Here is an 18,095-nt window from a genome sequence, read left to right on the forward strand (position 1 = left end):
TCCTCTGCACAATTGTGACTAATTGTGGCATAAATTCACAATCGTTTCATAAGGGGTTTCACAGCTTGAAATTTGTCATGTGCAATGGCCGCCTTGTTCCTATTTTCACCTGCCGTTGCTCTCAGTCAAACAAAGAGGAGGGGTGGAAGTTTCTTTTCATGTGTTCAAAGGTGACTGGTTGCCGAGCACTTTCTCTCTTTTTTTTTTTTTTTGAATGAAACAATAACACTTTTTATTGCGAACAAATGTTGACATTTGAAGGGAGCAGCAGCAGGTGACAGAAAGAAAAAGCGAGTGAGAGGCAGGGCCCCTATGTGCTCTCGAGACTGCCTCTGGTGCTATTTGACAACAGTGCGTGTCCTTGGGGGAGCCCACCTGAGAATAAAGTATGCATTTCAATAAATCAGCTGCTAATGAAAGCATTTCGACTGAGGAAGAAACTGGCCAGGTGCTATAACGTTCATGTCTTCCGTCTACTGCAGCAGTCTGTTAGTGAGGTAGAGGTAAATGATAAAATATTTCAATTCACAGCACTGATGAACCAAAGAACCTGAAAAAAAATTAGTGATGGTTTCATGAATAATCCAAAAGAGACTTTTACACCATCCTGGGAGTGTAACACTATTTACTCTTAGAGCAAAGTATGCATTTATGTCACATAGACTTATATTAACTTAAAAGGTGGTCTAAGTGAGTTAAGGTAGGTTAAATCCACTGCTCCCTTGGTAGCAGCTAAATATTACATCCTTGGTATGGGGAGGGGTGGGGGTCCCATGACATTTGGACTGCTCCAAAGCACAAATTCAACTGGAAAATGAAGGATTAGCTTTTAGTCTAGCTGGGAGCAATGATGGAGGCCTCTTCTTGGAGGATGTCAATATTGTATATTTGAGTATTTCATACCTTATATCACAATAAGGTGACAAAATATTTAAATTAATAATTAGAATAATAATAATAACTAAAGACTACCTTTTTTCTTTCTAATTTGTTCAGTTAGCTGTGTGATATAATATCCAGCCATGATGAAAAGCAGTGAAAAGCCTGTCCGATTAGGGCCCATCACACAGCCCATTGGAGCTGGCAGATGCTTAGATAGACTTTTATGGATTGCTCAATGCCGTGCTGTAATGAAGCAGGCAGTGCTGACCCATCCTGAACCAGGCTAAAAAGCTCCAGGGACGGCCCCGCTGGGAGCCCATAATGCCCGATGCGTCCCACGGCTGTATTAATCACACTGAAAAATAAATGTGTGGCAGGGAGAGGGGAGCTGGGAGAAAAATGAAATAAAATAAGCATCTCGTTTATCCCCATCAAGGTCCTGAATATGTGACCGAGGGAGATCCCCTGACCAGACGCTTTAAAAGAAAATGATTGTCCATTTAGAAAGAATGGATTGTGCAATCTGTGAGAACTCATAATCTTTATGAAAAGTGAGATTCATCAAACATCTCCCATCTGCAACTGACAAAACAAAAGAATAATGAGCAGAGAGAATAAAAAAAAGGAATAAAAAATGCAACAGTGTTAAACAGTGTTATGACTAAAAGAAAGACTGCCAAAGATGAATGTAATAGTTGGGAAAACAGTTTAATATTTTCTCATTTGAATAATGGATATAATATCCCACCAGTATATCTTTACCAGCGAGTTTTGATTTTATTTACATTCAAAGATATAAATTAGTAAAAGTACTCCTGATAACAAGATTGGGTTGCCTTTTTCCCAAATGCGTTTCAAATAAAAACCGTCCATAATATATATATATATATGTATATATGTATATATATTTACAAAACAAACAGACGATGTCAGTTTCCCATTTTTGCAATACAACTTGCATAAATTATAGGCATCGTTTCGCCATCCTTTTAAAAAAATAAATATCAAATGTAGGCTATTCCACTTTGAAGTCCTCAAGTTCACTTCAGTTCAATTCGGTCCACTTTGCGTTCCCAAGACACCTCGGTTTCAGGCCAAATTTTAGTTTTTATTTTCACACGTAAATATATACTGAAATAATATACCGTGGCAAATAAGCAAACTAGAGGAACCTGAGAAATAACATGTAAATCACATATAATGGGAGATCGGTTTCAAACCAGCATATGTAATTGTCGTCCAAATTGCCTCAAACAGAACGGCGGAAATAATACAATAACATTCTGACAAACGTGAGCTGAAGAAAAAGTCCCAGTCTGCGTGGGGCTTAGAAAGCGGTAGCAGCTGTCATTCCGACTAAATGGTGGCACCAGATCCGATTTGGAGTAAAGGTTATGTGGGTTAAAACGTGAGGCTAAGGGGTGGCGTCCTTTGTCGTTTTATAGTCAAAGCAATTGTGACACCTACCTGCAGACCATGGAAATTAAAAAAAAAGTCCCACACGATCAAATGATCAATTTCGTCCACCACCACAGAAAACATGAACAAAAACACCTCTATACTGCAAGTGCTCATTAAAAATGAGGGGGGGGGGGAGTCTCTGCTTATACTGCTACTAAAACGTCCTTAAGCTATTCGTCGGCATGTAGGGAAAGCTTTAAATGTGCGCAAGGAAAGTAACCACCACAGCTACCTAAGTGACATTTGAAAACGTGAAGTTCCACGATGACTGCACACAGCAAACAAACTCATTTGTTTGCTATTGGCTGACCCTGTGTAATTAGAATTATTCCAGGTTGAAAGATAAGGTCTTGGGCCCGCTGCGCGCGCGCACACACACAGGAAACATTAAAAATAGGATTCCTGCTCAAAACTATGGCAACATTTTGTCTGCTTATTGGATTCACAGGGTGCCCACTGTGTGTGTGTGGGTGTGGGTGCGCGCGCGCGTCTGAGCGCATGGATAAGCTTAATTCAGGCCCGTCCTTCATAGTGTTGTTTTAATGTGTATCTGTAGACGCGATCTTGTAAGTTTTGTTTGCAATTGGCTTGTATGTTATATCCCTACTGCTTTGTAAGGCAAGATTGTTGCAAATAGAAACCCGTCACCGGATTCTTATGATCCCGTGGGATCATCGGAAAGATTAAAATTTGTTTTTTTTTAAGGGCTGGTGGGCAATTATAAATTGATTACTCCGGGAGATTACTGCAATGAAAACGAATAACAGGCCATAGTGCGCGTTCATTTCCTTACTGCGCTGAAAAATGTCCAACTTAATAAGTCATTTAGTCTCATATTCAGTCCTAAAAATGTACTCTTCTTAGCACAAATGAAAAATCACGTCGTGTTAGCTGTTTCTTGTGAAAGATCGCTTGAATATAAAGGCTTCATTTTGTTCTGATTTGTTGCTATTTGTTTTTTTGTTTTTCTTTCGCGAAACAAGGCTAAAGAGTTCAGATCATGCTTTGGTGTCATTGCAGTGACACATGGAAGTGAAAAAGAAAACCAGTTAGTTTGCATTGGAAACAAGTGAGCTCATTTTACCTCCAGCGTGGCGCCATTTCCTTACAGGGTTGAATTAAAATACAAATTTAGGACTCAACACTAGATTAAATAAGTTTTCATAAGTCAGTCTCTCTTTTTTTTAATTATTATGATTTTTTTTTACCGCGTCATATTTTACGTACCTTTCTTTGCTTCTAAATTTGCGGTTCTGAAATGCTGTTGCTGCTGCTCAACAACAATCTGGTTTGGATTATTTTTAACGAGGGGAGAGTCTGGCCTGTGTTTGGGGTTTGTGCTGGCCTCCAGAGCCTGCTGAGAAGAACTGAGACCCTCGTTTGCAGCAGCGGCGGCGGCGGCGGCAGCGGCGGCAGCAGCCAGACTCACTCCAGATGAATTAGTGTACCGCAGGATCCCTTGACCCTGCAGGGGGCTGAAGTTGCCATAGTTTGTGTAATTGCTATAAAAGGGTGAAGTGTAATAAATAGGTCTTCCGAGGATGGAGGGGGGCGGGTAGAGGGAGGGCGAACTGGCAGCCGGGGAGGCTGCGGAAGGCGTTGGGGAAGTGAGAAGTCCACCGCTGGAGGAGGGGCAATTTGGTTGCCCAGTTGTCTGCCCCAGTTGCTGTTGCTGCTTTTGGTCCGAGGTAGCAATTTCCGCCAGCGACCACAATTTGGGTTTGACCGTGGGGTTAGGAGGCGCTCCTGAAGAAGGCCTGTTGTCAAGGCATGAGGAGGATTTATTGGTGTTAATATTGTTGCTACTGACGAGGCTCCGTGCTAAATCCTCGCGTTGGCTGTGGAGGTGGTGGAGATGGTGGAGGTGGTGGTGGTGGTGGTGATGGTGATGACTGAGAACTGGAGCTTCTACTCCGGTCAGTGGCGATGACGTGACGGGTTTAGGTGAAAGCTGAGCCCGCTGGTCGCGGTTTGGGTCCTCGCCGTCCTCTTCGCATTTGTCGCCGGCTTGTTCAGAGCCAAGCTCGCCCACACAGCTGACCTTCTCCCCGTCTGACTCTGCCGAGCAGGAGTGATCCGTCAGGGTATCTACGTGCAAGCTGATGCCTAAGACGAGCATGCAAATAAATGGAAAAGGGTTAGAAATGTTAAAGAAAGTGAGAAAGTCTCAAAAGTAAACTGTATAAAACTTATAAAGTCCGTTAATCGTTAATGCTTTACAGCCAGCCTTACGTAAATAGTGGTACATGCATAATTTATAAAGTAGGCTGGATTTAATGTATATTTTATACCATAACAATTGTGCTGTCTTTTTTCTTTTTCTTTTCTTTTCTTTTTTTTTTTACATAATCATGCACGTCGACGTTTTCATCGTAACAATATTAACAGTCTAGTTTTATTGAGACCACTTATGGCTACTGCTATGCTCGGTGTCTGCTTGCCAGTGACCTGTCATTAATCACGCTTAAGAAAATAAAATGTTCCTTCTAACAGGTCATTACGTGTAGCTTGAGTCTTAGAACCTCGTTTTTCATTAAAAATTGATATCAATCAACGTGGCTACCTAAATAGTTCATGGACTCGACTGTCTTGCAAACACATTTTAATATTTGTTTTTAAATATATATATGTGTGTGTGTGTGTGTTAGAACTATAATTCACGTAACTGAGTTATAATTTCATCTCTTTGATATTTTGACATAAAGCAGCAGTGCAGCAAATAACTTGTGAAGTAAATAAAAGGGGCACCCCCTCCTTCCCATCCAACTCTGAATTGATCATGACTTGGTCGCCGGATAATACCCCACCTTCATCCTCCGCTGAAGCCTCGCTGTTATCCAGGGTTTTTTCTGAGCGCTCCACTTCTTTCCTCTCGCCGTCCCCGTCCTCTTCGTCCTCGTCTTCGCTCTTATTCCGGGGTGCCCATGTCATCTTATTCTCCTTCTTGAGCCTCCTCCGGGCGTTTGCGAACCAAGTAGAGACCTGCGTCAGGGTCATCTTGGTGATAATTGCCAGCATGATTTTTTCTCCTTTCGTCGGATACGGGTTCTTCCTGTGCTCCTGCAGCCAGGCCTTCAAGGTGGCCGTGGCGTCCCTGGTGGCATTTTTGCGGTAAGCCGGGTCGTTGAGCTGGAAGGGGTATCCTGGGCTCCCGTAAGGGGGATAACTCAACGCCCCGGCCATGCCTGTGGTGTGCGCGTCGTATGGAGAGGACTGGATAAAAGTTGGAGGAAAAAAGAAAGAAAGAAAAAGTCAATAGCTGAGCTGAGTTAGACTGACATTAAAAAGAATTAAAAAAAAATGACATTATTGTGGCTTGTACAAAGTGACTTATATTGAAAACCAATTTCCTATACGTTGGACATTACAGATGTATATGTATATATAAGCTTTACATTTTGACGAATAATAATAAATGATAAGACAAAAATTACATCATAAGTAGCAATAACTGTACATGCTTTATTCAACAGTGTTAAAAAAAAGTAGGCCTATAACCATTCCTTTTTGAAAAACGTGTCCAAACAAGTGAAACATGACGGGACTCAAATATAAAAGTAGTACCAGATTTTATCTTCATTTTATATCAATTATATATTATAAAGTGATTTAAATATCGTCGCAGGATTTCGGAATGCAGTGGACTGTTTCATATAAACAAAGCATAAATAATAACTAATTGTTTAAGTATTATTATTGTTGTTATTGTTGTTATGGTTTAACCCACTTGTCGGGTTGAATCAAAAAGGACTAATTGTAAACAGGGATGCTGAACACATCGTGGGCAAAAGCAGGCCACAAAAAGCCGAGGAGTAATGGTTAACTAATGGTTAGGATCATTATCGGATTAACTAATAACAGGGTTCCCCTTTATATAGCAGTTAAGATAACAAAAAGGAAATTTTAATTTTCTTTAATCACCTATTAACCAACTCATTTCCTTTCAGTGGCTGCTTTTTGTTTATGGTGGCAGCTCCAATGTGTTAACATATCGTCTCTTTGCAGCATTAGAAATCCCATTAGCGAATCACTTGATGTGCACCTTTCCTAGAACGCTTGAGGTGCCCTGTGTCATTAACATTGCGAGTCATGCTTTTCGTGTTAAAATTTAGTTTATTTAACCATTAATTATACCACCCCATCCATTCCCGATTTTAGTGCGTGGCTGATGAAGAAAAGGGTCATAGTTTGTGTTATATTCGATTTCTATGGCGCATAAAGTCGATGCTTAAAAGCTAGACGCTTAAAAGGCAATCCTAGGTATTCCATTTTATACAATTAACTGCGCAGGAAGTGTTAAGCGTCAATAAAGCCATTCCAATCTGCGGCTCATGATCAAAAATCCCATTTAAGCCAAGGGGGTCAAAGATTTTTATAGCGAGGACCCTCTAGGAGGCCACCAGATATGAATGTATAGCACTCCATGGTAAAGTTCCGCAACTACTTTCTGTGGAGTGAATCATGACAAAAAAAAAAAAAAAGAAAACGCAAACCGATTTATCGGCGCTGTTCGCCTGCGATTTTAAAACGCCGACAATCGCCTTCCCTGAAGCTTTATCATAAAGAAACACAAAGAAGATGTTTTACCATGTACGATGGGAATCCCGTGGTTGGATCCGTGGAGTATGACAGTGGAGTGGAGAAGCCTGCACCGGCCGAAGCGGAGAAAGCAGCTGACCCGGGATATGGGCTGAAGGCTGAGCCAGACGACGACCTCGCCAAGTCTTCGTTCCGCGGGGCGGCCAAAGCCGAGGCCCCGTAAGCCGGACATGAATACAGCGCCAGAGAGCCCGGGGGCTGGTAGAGGTAACCCTGAGGATAGGACATTGGTGAGCGCGCGTTAGGTCGCCGAATCCAAAAAGGGGGAGGAAAAAAACGCACAAGGCGGCGGACAACAGCGGCCAAAATAATAAACAATCAACTCAATAATCAGCCGTGCAAACAGTCATCAGAGAGTGAAAATAAAAAAAGGCCTCCCTCCACTGCCCCCTTACTGGGAAAAACCCCCCGAAAGATCTGTTAAAGTGCCCACATAGAGGCAATGTGGCATGCGTCTTGATCCCCTAGCGTCCGATGTTTTTAGTACGCAGCACTATGAAGTGAGGAGTTAGGAGGGAACGAGCCAGTGGAGTTTCAGACACACAGAGCATTGGGGGAAACAGGAGCTGTCACTCCGGCTCATCTGAATATCCCATCCCCGCCCCCTTTCTGCCTGATAGAAATGGAGCCTCGGAACATAACCAAAGAATCCGCACGGCAAATCGTAGCGTCCGTCCGTCCTATGAATAGACGTTTGACTTGGAATGAGGCTATTTAAAACTTTTTTCACCCCCTTAGTATCAGACATATCCTCCAACTAAATGTTATAGTGATCCCAAATTATTAAGTCCAAGCCTCGCAGTTATAGCTCATTTTCCATTTGTTTCAAGAGAAATTCACCATGATTATACAATCGACTCGCAACGTCCGTTTCAGTTTCATTATTTCAAAAACGGTTAAATCCAATTTAATTGGCTTCTTAGGCTGAGTATTTTTTGCAGCACATGACATGCGCAGAAAGGGCGGTGAAATAAAAGTTCATCTGTTTTACTGACAGTTTTTTTTTTCTTGTCGTTTTATTTTGCTTTAAAACTAAGTTGACTGTGGTACACGGTGTCTGTGTGATTAAATCCAATCCAATAACAACGGAAAGGCTGAGGAGGGAGATCGAACAGGAGCGAGAGTATAAAATGGCCAATGCTCTCCACTTGCAGCTGGTTATTTTGCCTGTAGTTCACAAACCGACACATCCATGAACGTATGTGGACTCCGATGTGTACGCGCTCCTCACGCAGTGCGCGCTCTGGCCTGCGGGAGGCGTACACCGCTCCCGAAGTTTCACTACTTAGCGCATCTACATGGCCTCCGCTTATTATTACAATTTCATTCATCACCAGTAATTACATAGGAGGTTGTGGGCTGTTGTCGCCTCATCAAGGGCGGTGTTTCCTCTATGCAGACACCAAGATTAACCACCAACTCCAACCAAGCTTGTTTACTTGGTCAGTGCGTTTGGATGCTCACCTGTACGCGTTGTAGTATATCTGTGTGCACTTAGGCCTGTCTTCTTGCTAATTAATGCATAGTCATTTGTGATTACACGCATTATGACCTCTGTTGGAGAAAAGAGATACAACACGCCGTGGCGACAACCTGAAACCAGTTTTGGAACAGACAGTCGAGGTGGCAGCTGTTGGCGGAAAAAAAAGTGTAGCCTGGATTGGTTCAAATGAATGCGTATTCATCTAATAAGTTACTTATTCCTTCGCTGCATTGTGGTGTGGCAGTGTTGTAAAACAGTCTGTTCTGGGGGCATAATAACTGGGAAATAGTGATGTTTTGTGATCTGTTTGTGCATTTATATGGGCATCAGTTTAACTTATTTCTCTTGTACTAATTCGTCTATAACAGGTGTCCTGTTAGCATGTGTGAATAATTTATATATAGGCCTCACACCTAATTAACATAAAATCTAATGTAAAAGAAGTAAATTTTGATTAATACTATATATGTGGATATTACTACTACTGGTACTACTACCAATACTAATAAAAATAATAACAACAATCTGTTATAAATTACTCAAAGTGTCCATATATTTAATCATTAAACATATTTTTTTTAAAGAAAAAAGTGAACAAATCAATCACTTACACACAGTGTTGCCCAAAATGTGTATTTTCACATTTTAATACTGTTTATAACAGCATAAGGCAGGCAAGTTACCATTTGTTAATTTTAACCACATGCTGTATTACTCTCATTTTTTTTCAACAGAAATTTACATTTGATTATTCTTAAAATTGACATGACCTAACATTGTTGTCCTAAAATTCCATAGTAGCTGGACCTCTAGAACACTTTTTAAAAACTCCTGGAAATACATACAAAATAAGAGTAATATAAGTAAAGTTTTACTGTAGGTTAGATTTAAATTGTTTTATTGTTTGACAAAAGATATATGTTGTTTAATAGATTACAGAACTACAGATTATTTAATACATCCTTAATTATTTCATGATCTATGTGAATTTTACAGAACAGCTTGTCTTTTTTTTCTGCACATGCATTTGGTTTACATGTTTCAGGCAGGAGTAATCAATCCCAGAAGAGTAAATGAGTGCTCTCAAAATAGATCGGGTCAAGATATTATTGACCGGGAGTACTGAGTGGCCCACACCAGGGGGCACTGTCTCCTCTACACACAGGGCATGGGCTAACTGTTAGTACTGTACCAACAAGTGTGTATATGTATGCATGGTCTGTGAGGCTTTATATCTGAAGGCATATACGATGGTTAAATTATATGCACGTGCATCTAAATCGTAAATGCAAGTCTGTGTCCATTTGGTATTGTGAAAGTACACCTGTTAGCTGGTTAAAGTGCACAAGTTCGTGTGTCTGTGAGAGTGTGTGTGTCTATGTAGGCGCATGTTAAACTCCACAGTAGTGCATTCCAGGTCTCAGTTTCAGAAAGGCTCCAAAGATATTTTAGTCCCAAGTTGATAAAGATACAGGAGATGGGAATGAAGAGATTGACACATAGACAGAGCGATGAGGTAGACAGAGACAGGCAGAGAAAGACCTTATAGATCCAACAGAAATTAAAGTAGTGAAGAGGAACAGAAAAGCATGAGGTCAGACAGAAGCAGAGAGGAAAATGATGTGGACCTTTCAATATGAACTGAACACATCGCCAGTTTACTTGACTCCATTATAAAAGTACCTGAACACCATTTCCACGGACCATATACATTATTTCAAATTATTTGCATTGTTGTGATGCCGAGACCTGTACTACCTTTACTTTTATTAATAATTACAAAAGCATAATACACAAAATATATGTTTTGTGTTTCTTTTTATTATTCAATACCTTTTTATAAAAAAAAAAAATAGAGGCCTAACTAACTGATGCTTTTGCAAATGATTGTTTAAAGGCTAAAAGTAGCTGTAATGTCTCTGCTCACTGATGATAGCCTAATATCAGGTGTTAGTTTATAAGAAATCTTCTCTTCCCTTATGAATAAAAGAAACAATTATTGATTTCCTCTCTCCCAGTATTTCCCCTCAACAAAATTTACCTTTAAATAACAATGAAGTGGCAGAGTTACTTGTAACAATGATTACCAGCAGCTAATTCTTTTCGTAGAGTAAATTGCTCAGAGTTAAACTAAATAGCTAAAGGATAAAGCCTTTATGTCATGATATTTGTTCTCAACACAAATGACTAAATTAATATTGATTTCTAATTTTTCATACACTCTTGAACCTCTGGGATATGGCTGCTGTAAACTTTATTTGTATGGTGCGCAATGAAAGCAACTATTGAGGCTTGTGTTCACTAATTGTGTACATTTAGGGGCAGAGTTAACTGCAGCTGGATAAATGAAGAAATATGGATGTATCTCCCTTACTGTAATTATCCGTAGCTCTAGGTGCATGGCAAGAGCTAGAAATGGACTTGTTATGTAGTCATATTGAGCTGATGTAAAATCAATTGAGTCTGGAATATAGCAGAATGATTAAAGGCAGAGTGCACTGAGTTTGTCCTCCCTGAAAAGCGGCTTTTGTCTTGTGGTCTGTCTCTTTTGGACTCGTACTGGTGATTTTGTACTTTGGGCAGTCATTGTTGCTCATCTAATCTTGTGTCATTAAAAAAAAAGGGCGTAAAATGCTCTAACAAGATTTATAATCCCAAATTTTGAAACACGTTAAAAAAGCTCAAAATATTTTATTCTCTGTGGGCTGGAGAAAGAATGTTCAGTATCCCAAGCTTGCACAAAGTACAGCATATGTGTGTTTTTTATGCTCATGTTTGTGCGTGGGTGTGCACAGGAAAGCAGAAAAACTGCATTGTGATCTTTCCTTGAGCAACTTAGTTAGCTGAGCAGAGCAGACTTGAGCTTTATGTGATCAAAACAACTCCTCAAAACTCCCGAGATCAGTTTGAAAAAAAAAAAAATGACAAAAAACCAAAATGCTGAAGTACACGACTTTGTTTATCTGTCAGTGTGTCACAATTGTTGAATTTTGATGCGCTACTACAGTTCGTCTCGTTCCCTTTTTCTTTTTGTACATTGAGGGGGAGGGGTCAGTAAGGGTGGGGGCAACTCACGGCTGATGTGAGGGGTTGGGTGGCAGGCTGGCGACAGGCCGTCGTCTCTCTCCCCGCCTGGCATCTGCCCACTGCTGCCAACCCTCTTCTAATCAGCAGCCGTCCATGTGCTTGGCAGCAAAGGGGGTTTCAAATCAGCCCCTCGCCCCGAGTTAAAAACCCTAAGCCCTATCACTTTGTAAACGGGTACCTTTAGGGTGACTGAAACAGGGACGCCTCTGATGTGCTGAAGTGGAGAACATCGGTTGCCACGTTGCTTCAAATACATTATGCTGCTAGCGCTGTTGTTGCTGTTCTTCTTGTTTATAAGAAACTAAATCAGTAGAAAGCTCTTTCTTTATAGGTTTGATTTGTCTGACATGCTGCTAACTGACATGCATGTTGGAGGAAACTGTTCTCAGGCAGGAAAAGTGAAGAAGTAAACCGATGGGCTTGAAGTGTAATTCCTCCTGAAAAAAAAAGAAAGAAAAGCAGGGGAAACAACAACTGCGCTTGTACTGAAACACAAGTCTTTATTTTGCTTTTATTTTGACATGCTGTCTGAGTTGGTAAGACATGTCGAACAATGCGGCTGCTATCTAATTCATGGGGAAAATGCCTCCCAAGTGCTGTGCTGCAAACTGCAAGAATAGAGGTTCTTCACTAAACACTGTCTCACCAATTCAGAATATTCAACATGAAGTAGTATACGACGCAGAGTAGAATTTAAACAAGTCACAGGATGATTAAACCGAAACTGTTAGATATAAAAGTCTTCTTACTATTTGCATTTTACAAATGATCATTTCAGAGTATGTTATGTGGCCTGTAAAGCGTAAAGCTACAGGGCTCATTCATCTGCAGGCTGGGGGATTTAGGTGGAATGGCTTTTGGCTTCAGAAGTAACAAACACAAAGAATGGGCTATGTGGAAGAGGAAGAAGAAAAAAAAAAGAATCCACAAATTATAGGAATTATGTGCAGCATGGGTTTCAAACACACACACATCCAGACAGACTGATTGATGAACGAAATGAGTTGCCGAAAATCAAAGGGGGAAATAAAGGGAGACACAAAGGGGGAACAATTTGAAATGGACTAACCCTCTCCAGTGGCTCTGTAGCCAAGGGTCGGGCAGATAGGGTTGCCTAGAAAGAGTCTGCTGACAGCCAGTGTCACTGGGCTTTGTAATCATTGTGCTGGACCTGATAGGGTTACTAACGGCTAATCCAGGCTGACCTTGGTTAGGTGCCCTGATTGAGGATGGCTTTGTACAGTTGGGACAGCTAACAGTATGACGGTGATGCTGACATATAATGTCTGCGTGGGGACTTGCCACCACAGCTCTTTTGTTGTGCTATCAAGTTGCAAGTCCCAGTTACACACACACACACACAGACACAGACACACAAATGTTTTTCTTTGTTTTTTTTGTTTCTCTGGGTGGAAGAAAGGTGGCATTTAAGTTGTCACAGGGGAGAAGGTGAAGTTGTATCTCAAAGTTCACGAGGTCAACTCTTGTGTTGGAGGGTTTTTGCATGACAAATCCAACTGCGAGGAAAATTTTTGTCGTTGTCACGTAATTTGCGTGTCTGAGGTGGACATTATGAAAACATCGCCACCCATCTGTGACGTTTCTGCAGGAGTATCTCTGAGACATCCCCAGATAGATACAGCATTTTCTGTCTACGGAAAGAGCAAGAAAAGGAAGCAACATTTTGTATTAGGAGAAGGGAAAAGGAACTTGTATAACTCTGCTTTGGTGGCAACAACACGAGAAAGTGACTTTTACATAAAATTGCATGCATTTTTTTTACAGTCACCAAAATTTTATGTTAAATAAAAACACATATGAGCGATGCTAGATTAAAAACTTTTCAAAAAATTCTTCACGTATAACCTTGCTGCCAACTGAATCTGTGCTTGTGTAAAATAGATGTAATGTAATCTAATAAGACTGGAAGAAAACTCCAATTAATGTTAAACAACATACACACATCACACACATCCACAAGCATCCATTTCACACACAGAGACACAAAAAAACTCAGGCGCACACACACAAGCATACACACCTTCAGGCTCCAACTGGTGTGAAGGCAGGGGAGAGAAGGCATCCTTGCCTTTCTTCCTGCCAGGGAGAGCTGTAAACGGGAATGGGATTCCCATCCCCTGGAGCCTGCTACTAATCCACAACAGGCCCACTGCTGGATTACTGGGGACATCAGCTGACATGCCAGCTAGAGCACACACACGCACAAGCAGGGCTACAAACTAATATGCACGCTCACCTATACACACATAACTAAGAGACACACATCAGTGCATGAATACATGTGTGCCAACAATGCAATATGTACAGCATACACTCGCATGCATAGACAGTGGTACATGTACACACATAATCAAGACCTGGAATGCAGCTCATGGCTTTAATACATTGGCAGGACAATATACAGATTGCCATATTTCTGCAGTCAGGAATTGGCAGTAATGGCTAAGTCTGTCCTCTATTGTCCCTGCTAGTCTGGTTGTGCATTTACGTATATGCTTGTGGAGTCCCCCACCTTGTAATTATACACATCCATCCTACATTAGGTATGGTCATAGCGAGTGTGAGTCCTCGGACTATTTTTGAACAAAGCAGAATTTTAAAGCTATGATTTTGAAATAGTAATTCACCAGATATGTATTTAGCATCCCCTGTCTTCACAACCAGAAAGAGAAATTTGATCTGTCCAAGTAACTGCATCTGGAAATCAAATTTAGAAGCTTGGTCAGGGACAAAATTTATTGTTGGTGGTCAGTAGTTCGTTCTGCTTATAGCAATCAAGCAGAAACATTATGTATAACCACAGTTAAACACTGTAACTCTGTCTCACCGCTTCATAAAAGAGATAAAATAGTTCAGTAGTGTAGGAATAACCTTTCTCAATCTAAAACTGCAAAAAATTGGGGATTTTGTATATGTGGTGAAAATATGAGCTCCGGGCTCTCAGGTGGCACTGTATTTAAAACATATATACTTCATATATGGCTTAAATTAATGCATAGGATCATGAAAATTTTTGAAAATCATTGCAATTGTTCACAGTGTCGCTAATTTACAAAGAACTGTGGATTAATTTTGGTCTAAATAATCACAATTCAACATTTTGGGGTAATTTGGATTGATTTTGGTCATGCATTCCAAATGTCGAATTCAAAAGCCAGTACTTGTGGTTATAATGGGGAACATGGCATGAGTGACTTGCACTTCTATTACAATACTAACTATTGCCATATTAAAACACAACAATGCAACAAAGTGTAATTTGATCTTACCTGCTATGCCTGCTGTTAATGTAACAAAGAGATGCTGGACAGAAATGATCAAATGCAGTCTAAATCTCCAGAACTCAAAGAATTAAACCAAAGTCCCCCATAAATTATGGATATGTGTGATGCTGTGGTTCACCGTGATTTCTTATTTCTTTTTTTGTTATCATAATAGTATATTTAGGAGTTATAATACTATGAACAGTCTTGGTTACTTTAAAAAAATGAGCATACACAGTGAGAGAACTGCTAGAAATAATAAGCTCCAACATAGAAATAAGCTGCAATGTATTTCAGTGTAGTCAGGTAAATCTCAGCCACTGATTAGGTCAAGCGTGGTGGCAGTATTTGTGGTAAACACTGTTCCGCTCTGGGGGCTAAACGTTTGTGTCAGTAAAGAATAATTACACCTTTCGACACTGTATCTATCATGTTAATCTCAGTCCACAGCAGTCACTTTATTTTCTCATTTGTTTAATAGCTCACTAGCAGCTTTATTGTTTCAAAGTGCTCAATAGTAAACCTGTAAATTCTCTGTTCAACATTTGCCCCTGTGGCATTGTGGTTCACCAGCTCTGAATGCTGAAATAAAGCAAACAGTCATTGATCTGCAATCAAAGATCCAGAACAGGAGGTCATTTACATGTAGAGAAGGGGACTATTAGGGACTTTGCTGCAAGGCATGTGTGGGGTGAATTTTATTTGGCGGCGACTTACTGACACAATTGATTTACCTACATTTTGTACATGCGGGAAAAAAAGCACTATTACTCTGCTACTAATACTACTAGGTGTTTTAAAATATCCTATAGTAGTTCTAGATGCTGTTTGCTAATTAGAAATAGATTTGCGTGTGCTGTTCAGAACAAAGCCAAGTTAATTATCTAGGGACGGATGGAGAGACAAGCTTTATACTATGGGCCTTGATATGAGGAAAAGGAATTAGATAGGAGGCAAATGGCTCTTGAAAATTAGGCACAACCACTTATTGGCAGTTGGTCAAGTTTGTAACTGTCCCAGGAGTCCTGAGTGCTTATGCAATGTGTTGCAGCTCCTGTTAAAATTTGATGATTAAATGGGCAAATACTTCCTAGATTTGTAGACTGAGAGCAGGGCCTGTTTATTTTATTTATTCATAGCGTGAATATGAATAATTTAATGGTCAGCAGTTTTTCTTTGAGGAGACTCATGATTGTGTGTGGCAGGCTAAAGGTTTGTGATTTTTTACATTTGGCACTCTTCCACTGTATTGACAGCTGGCAGCTTCTACTGGGGTGTCTAGAGTTCCTTAAAAAGAAGTCAGTCACTAGAGAAGCTAGTAAAAGAGGCTGTCATACACTACCAGTCAAACGTTTGGACACACCTTCTCATTTAATGGTTTTCCTTTATTTTTATGACTATTTACATTGTAGATTCTCAATGAAGGCATCAAAACTATAAATGATCACATGTGGAATTATGTAGTAAACCAAAAAGTGTGAAATAACTCAAAACATGTTCAAGACTCTTCAAAATAGCCACCCTTTGTAGTAATTATAGAAGTAACTAAGTAAGTAGTGATGGACTGTCACATAACTGATGGTCACAACCCCATTAAGAAGGCAAGAAATTCCACAAATGAATCCTGACAAGTCACACCTGTGAGGTGAGAACCATATCAGGTGACTACATCATGAAGCTCACTAAGAGAAGGCCAAGGGTTTGCAGCGCTGTCAACATAGCAAAGGGTGGCTACTTTGAGGAATCTAAAATATAAAATATATTTTGAGTTATTTATCAATTTTTTCTTTGCTACACAATTCTCTATATCTTGTGTCAATATATTTGACATCTTCAGTGAGTATCTACAATATATAGAGCAGTAAAAATAAAGGGAAACCATTAAATGTATGTGTGTGTGTGTGTGTGTGTGTGTGTGTGTGTGTGTAGGTGTGTGTGTGTGTGTGTTTGTGTATATATAGACCAGTTTCTGTATATGTATCTTTATATCATATGGATACTGTGTTGTTTTAGCTATGCTTAAAGTTTAATCCTTTTTTTGAAGTACTTTCCTCGAAAGTAGGCACCTCAAAGAGTGCTTGAATAAATGGTGAATAAATTATACGAACATGTTTGACATCCTAAAAGATGCACTGCATAATGAAATATTTTATTTATGTTTAAGAAAGCACAACAGCATCTCCAAGTTATGTATGGTGAGTGCTGGAATCTGTGCTTTAATTCTTCAGCAGTATTGGACACTTATGTAGCAATGATGGTTCATACCTGCAAAACTCTTGTAGCACTCAGGATTCACAATCATTAAACTTGTCTTTGTGTCCCATATATGCAATTGCTAGCTTGATTATCAAGCTTGTGGAAGCTGCATGGGTATGAAATACGTTAGATGTTTTTCAGACAGAATACCATAGTTTGCACTTTTTTGTGAGCTTTGTCTTATAAGCTTTGTCTTACTTGGCTTTCACTCTAATTTATTTAATTTTCAACAACTTTTCACTTTCAGTTTTACATGTTCAAAATGTAAAGTAAAAAAATGTTTGGGTTTAATCACTGAAAGCATAAATGGTTAGGGTATAGGAAACGACTGGGGTTTGGGTTAGAATATACCTCTTTGAGGCTAACAGGGGTGGGCAATCTCAGTCCATGAGGGCCGGTGTCCCTCCAGGTTTTAGATCTCACCTTGGGTCAACACACCTGAATCACATGATTAGTTCGTTACCAGGCCTCTGGAGAACTTCAGGACATGTTGAGGAGCTAATTTAGCCATTTAAATCAGCTGTGTTGTTTCGAGGACACATCTAAAACCTGCAGGGACACCGGCCCTCGTGGACTGAGATTGCCCACCCCTGGGCTAACTCTATATGTTGAAAAATTACTCCCACTCAGTGTTTAAATGTCACACCATAAAGTCCTTTTCAAGCACTGGTGTGAGTGGAATAGACTCAACTGGCATCTCTCTAAATCTTGTTTGTCAGACACAGTTTGACAAAACAGTGTATTTGATAGCATGTGAATCAAAATAGACTGGTCAGTAACAATAAAAATAATAGTAATAATAATAATATGCCAATTAAATTAAAAATAAATAACTACATAAACTGCGCAAATTTCATATTGTATTAAAGGTGCAATGATATTTAAATTTACCTGCCTATCATATCCAGATAATATGACCAAATATTCTCAAGTAATGATTCCTTAACAGGCTGGTGGTATCGCAAGAATAATGTAACAAAGACACAGTCACCATGTACTATTTTTTGCTGGATGTTTGTCTGACTAATTAGGAGAAACTAAAT

The 18,095-nt window shown here is 40.0% G+C and overlaps 1 protein-coding gene across 1 annotated transcript; it reads right to left on the reverse strand.

The window, feature by feature from the left end:
• Nucleotides 1-1,565: 1,565 nt before the first annotated feature.
• irx2a (iroquois homeobox 2a) lies at nt 1,566-7,451 on the reverse strand. Its single transcript, XM_006804398.3, has 3 exons — nt 6,931-7,451; nt 5,151-5,556; nt 1,566-4,449 (listed from the first exon to the last, which is right to left on the reverse strand). The coding sequence occupies exons 1-3, from the start codon at nt 7,168-7,170 to the stop codon at nt 3,563-3,565; spliced, it is 1,533 nt and encodes a 510-aa protein (XP_006804461.2). The 5' UTR covers nt 7,171-7,451; the 3' UTR covers nt 1,566-3,562.
• Nucleotides 7,452-18,095: the final 10,644 nt, after the last annotated feature.

This window comes from Neolamprologus brichardi, chromosome 11 (genome assembly GCF_056152115.1).
Source record: "Neolamprologus brichardi isolate AB-2024 chromosome 11, ASM5615211v1, whole genome shotgun sequence".
NCBI lineage: Eukaryota > Metazoa > Chordata > Actinopteri > Cichliformes > Cichlidae > Neolamprologus > Neolamprologus brichardi.